Source organism: Apteryx rowi, unplaced genomic scaffold (genome assembly GCF_003343035.1).
Source record: "Apteryx rowi isolate R43461 unplaced genomic scaffold, aptRow1 scaffold_1162, whole genome shotgun sequence".
NCBI classification, from domain to species: Eukaryota; Metazoa; Chordata; class Aves; order Apterygiformes; family Apterygidae; genus Apteryx; species Apteryx rowi.
Genome location: NW_020447378.1, coordinates 125,951 through 130,528, shown reverse-complemented (window position 1 = coordinate 130,528; position 4,578 = coordinate 125,951). Strand labels below are relative to the sequence as shown.

At 49.0% G+C, this 4,578-nt stretch overlaps 2 protein-coding genes across 2 annotated transcripts in view; both read left to right on the top strand.

Annotated features, from left to right (window-relative positions):
- Positions 1 to 3: 3 nt before the first annotated feature.
- Positions 4 to 922, top strand: LOC112973365 (acidic mammalian chitinase-like; the record flags this gene model as incomplete). The annotated part of the gene is made up of 3 exons (XM_026081183.1): positions 4 to 63; positions 163 to 304; positions 668 to 922. Coding segments are annotated over 3 exons (456 nt in total), but the record flags the coding sequence as incomplete, so codon positions are not given.
- Positions 923 to 2,836: 1,914 nt separating this feature from the next.
- Positions 2,837 to 4,578, top strand: part of LOC112973361 (acidic mammalian chitinase-like) — a 6,004-nt gene continuing 4,262 nt past the window's right edge. Inside the window, exon 1 of the mRNA XM_026081170.1 lies at positions 2,837 to 2,911. Within this exon, the coding sequence (XP_025936955.1) occupies positions 2,837 to 2,911 (75 nt within the window). The remainder of the gene's footprint in view (positions 2,912 to 4,578) is intronic.

Below are 4,578 nucleotides of genomic sequence, written 5' to 3'. Positions count from 1 at the left end.
CCCTATGCCTACAAGGGCAGCACATGGGTTGGCTATGACAACATCAAGAGCTTCAACATCAAGGTACAGTGGGAAATGGGGATGTACCAGTAATGCTCTGGGAGGACTTCTGCAGYAGCAGGCCTTGGGACTAACTGGGGCTTCTCCTCTGGCACTGAAAAGGCTGACTGGCTGAAGAAGAACAACTATGGAGGTGCTATGGTATGGTCCCTTGCTATGGACGACTTCACTGGCTCTTTCTGCAAGGAGGGCAAATATCCCCTGATCTCCACCCTGAAGAAGGCTCTTGGCCTGCAAAGTGACGGTGAGTAACTTGAGTAGCATGGGTTACTGAAGGTGACACCCTAGCTCAGTACGCATGCCGGGTTTTAGAGAGCTACGAACTTTTAACTCTAGGGGCTTAGAGGATAATGACTCTCTGTGGAAGCCACAACTACAGACTGCCCAGGAAAGATCCCTTCACTCTACAGCCCCTAGGATAAAAGAGAGAGACTGAGACTGGGACCTGAGGCCAACTGTTTCCAAGGCCGGAYATGAACGCAGACAAACTTTGGGGGAACAAAGTCTAAGAGCTGGTCTGCTGACCCCACCACAAATGGGACCATGGAGGGAGGGAGTGCTGGGAGACCATCAGATATCAATAACCCCTTCCCTGCTCTTATTTCAGGCTGTGTGCCCCCTTCTCACCCCAATCCTCCAATCACTGAGGCTCCTAGCTCTGGAAGCGGGAGCGGAAGCTCAGGGAGCAATCCCGGTGGCTCCACTGGAAGTGGCTTCTGTGCTGGCAAGGCCAACGGCATCTATCCAGACCCATCCAACAAGAACAGCTTCTACAACTGCGATAATGGCGAGACCTACCTGGAGAGTTGCCAGGCCGGCCTCGTCTTTGATACCAGCTGCTCCTGCTGCAACTGGCCATGAAGATATCAATTCTAGAACAGCAAACAGTCCCCCCTAACCTAATCACAAGGAATAATAATGATGAAATAAAGTGTTCTCCAACAGCAACAGTCCTCTCTGCTTGGACTCATCTCGCTCTTAATACTCTGATGCTCCCTGATTCTCTCTTGATACTCACACCCCTGCTCAAGGAAGGGCAAGAATCCACAAGCTGGACTTCAGACAGCCCCACACTGGCTTTTGCCAGGGGTTTCTCGCTGTCCCAGCATGCCAGCCAGGCAGAGGGAAAAGATGGGGGGGGAGGAGATGGGGAGTATCGGGCTGTGCCATGAGAGAGCACACAAAGAAGGTTAACAGTGGCACCACCAAGGGACTGGCTCCCCACAGAGCCATCATGCAAGGTCTATGCATAGACCGAGGAACAAGCATTCCCCTCCTGCAAAAGTTATCTTCCAAACATACTCATCTTCAAAGGTCCAGCTGCCCTGGTGCTCTAGCCCTGAGGCAGCTGTAGTAACTCCCCCTCCAGCTGCAGGGACGGTTCAGCCAGGCGGGCAGCAGTTCACAGGGTGATTCAGTGAGGGGCCCCAAATCCCCCAAACTCCACTCCATGGCCTGATCAGGAACAGGGCCTGATGCCCCCTTGTGCCAGCCTCTGGCCTGAATCACACAACCATTCCTCCTCCTCTCACAACAAAGGTTCATTTAAAAGGCCTCCGTTTAGAGAAGAGGAATTAGTGGGAGTGACCACTTCTGCTGCTCTAATACTTCTGGCCTTCCCCTGATGCAAATGGTGTCTTAAAAATGTCAGTACGATGTTTCTGCTTTTGAACTACAGAAAAGCAGCCTGGTATACTCCTTGGCTCACAAGCCACAAAGCAAGAAAGGCTATGTGATAGGAGCAAGAACTGCCCAACGTTTCCTACCAGAGCCACAGGTAAGAAGAGCACTCTGCAAAGCAGCAGAGCCACAGCTTTACAAGAATTTGTAGTCCGCTCCCACCATAGACTACCAGTTTTGATCGCATTTGCTGGGGGTGCAAGTCACTTGCGCACAGCACTCAAACTCCACGCATTGCTTCGGTTCCACCTGAGAAAGAGAACTGAAATGATGCAGCAGCCCTGGGGGGACATTTTGCCAAGGGTGAGTTTCAGCCTCCGCTGCATTTGAGCACACTTGGCTTTCATTACAGCTCCCTCCAATGTGCAGAAGTGCAGCAAAGTCCCTCAGGAGTCTTCTATCCCCTACACACGTCAGCTGCTCCCGCTTTTTGTTATCACCTTCATTGGTCATGAGCCTTGTTTCCAGAAACAGACTCTGCTGGAGAAGGAGAGAGCGTGCTGCAAACCCTGTCCCCTTTTCAGTGCTCATTTCTTTTGTACGCAGGCAAAAACAGACCCAACTTAGTACATAGTACAGTTATAGATCTCCCTACACATAACCTAGGGGCAGGTCCGGTGCTAAACCTAGAGACTGATGACTGATCAGATGAGCTCCAGCAACACATGCAGACACACAGACATAGGCATGTATGTAYAGAAATATTTGGGTAAATAGCTGTAGGAGAATTCCCAAGGAATTTGTAGAAAAATTGCTTCACATTAAAAGAGTATCATCCAGGCAACAGATTGTCTGTTTGATGGTAATACACTGTCTGCCTGCAGCGAGGAAAACCCGATCAGCAGCTGAAAACAGGCATATAGCTCTCCCCTAGTTTTTACTGGCAAAATCATAGAGCTTGTCACATCCAAAGAATAAATCCAGAATTCATTTATACTAGCTCAACAACATCTTTGCGTTGCCAATAAGCAGCCTTGAGTCCCATGAAATCCAAACACAAATCTTTCACATATCTAGCCAAAGGTCCCTCTACCTATTATACGTCTCTGCGTCGCTAACATGAAACTTGGCACTTGCAACACTTCCATCAGCACAAATGCCTGCACTGGCCATCAGCTCCAGCCTCCCTGTTCCAGGAGACCACTACCTGTGCCTCCGCATCCAGATAAAGGCAAGGATATTGATATCCCAAACTCACYGCACCAGTTCACTGACATTGACACTTCTCCTCGGTATAGCCTTCCCCAGCGACCTGCCTAATCTCAATAGCGAGGGCAGGTAGAACAAAACAACGTCTCTAAAGCAGTGGCTCGTGTACCCTGAGGTTGGTAAGGCCAGGATGGCTAAGATCTTCCTGGAAAACAGCAGTACTTCAAGAGTCTGCCGAGAGTCAATTGTCAGAGCCATCTCCCAGTAGATGGGTGCGAGGCTGTGCAAGCCCCGTGCCCGAATCTGACGAACCGCCTGGGCTCTGACGAGATGCAAAAGCCATCTCTCAGCTGGCGAGAATGTGAAAATCTGCATCTCTCTTTCCAGGACCCAGCAGAAAGGAGTCCAGGTGGTTAAAGGGCAGAGACAGACGTAGTCATAGCATAATAATGCAACGACCATAATGACAGTTTTTGTCCACGCATCAAGTGAAGCTCATGCAGAAACAATCCAGAAGGCTGGATCTTTCTGGAACCCAATGCTTTGGCTACAGGAACAACGAGCAAGGTCTCCGTCTGAATACTCCACTCTTTTTTAACTTGAATACAGAATCCCTTTCACGGCGACCAGTTCTTCTGCCCTTGCTCAAGGTCTCCCAGCCCTCCCACTGAAACCAACAGCAAACGGGCTTTCTCAGGACAGAATGAAGGCAGAATAACCACTAAAGGAAAACTCCAGAATTTGCCCAGCAGAAATTGTTGCCTCCCTATGACACAAATTAGCTTCCCTGACCCTTTGCCAAATGCTTTCATCTTCACACTGAGACGTCTTCTCCAGGTAACAGACCTTCTCCTGCGAGACTCCAAAGGTCACTGAGGGTGGGATTTTCCAAAATCTGTTTCTCCTGGTCTCGTACRCTTTGTGTTACCTTATCAACTCAGAAACACACTGGAAAWATACTTCTTGAAGGTGGTTGTCTTGTTAATCATCCGCTGTGTACACAAAATCTGAAATACAAGTCTAAAGCATTTTAATCTGCAGGTCAGCAGGTCAGGTGCCAGCATGTGATATGGGCAACTTTGTGGGATTTTTCCAGGTTCACATTCAACCAAGTCTAGGTGACCTCCTGGAAATTCACCTTCACATCTTCTTAACGCAAACTAAGAAATGTCTCGGCGCAGAGGAACTGGGCATAGGTACACTGTGTCTTACTCTGCTGTTTGCACAAGCCCTGACAGTGACTAGCATGCAAGAAAAAAAAACAACCCTCCCCTATCAGAACACACTAAAAGACTTGAGTCTCCACCTGGACTGAAGAATAAAGAAGGACGCAGAGAAAACATTCCGAGTCAAAAACATCATTTTCAGCACCCCTCTTTGCCTTTTAAAAAGTCACATTCAGATACGCCTGGAAACAAAACGTGGCATCCTGAAAGCAGCACAATGAAACTTTCAAGCTAGACCAAACACGGCCCTTAAAAAAAGACCACAAGAACGACCACTGACAAGCTCATGTAGAATTTAAGAGATTCTGTTATTTCTCCTGAAGGGGCTGCACGGTACACTCAGACAAGAGACAGTGCTGAGCAACACAGAAACCTCTCAGTTTGGGAAACGGCTGAGCAAGGAGGAGGGAATAAGTGCAGCAGCAAATGCAACCTGAATGATGCTCTGTCCCCGGGCTCCCCC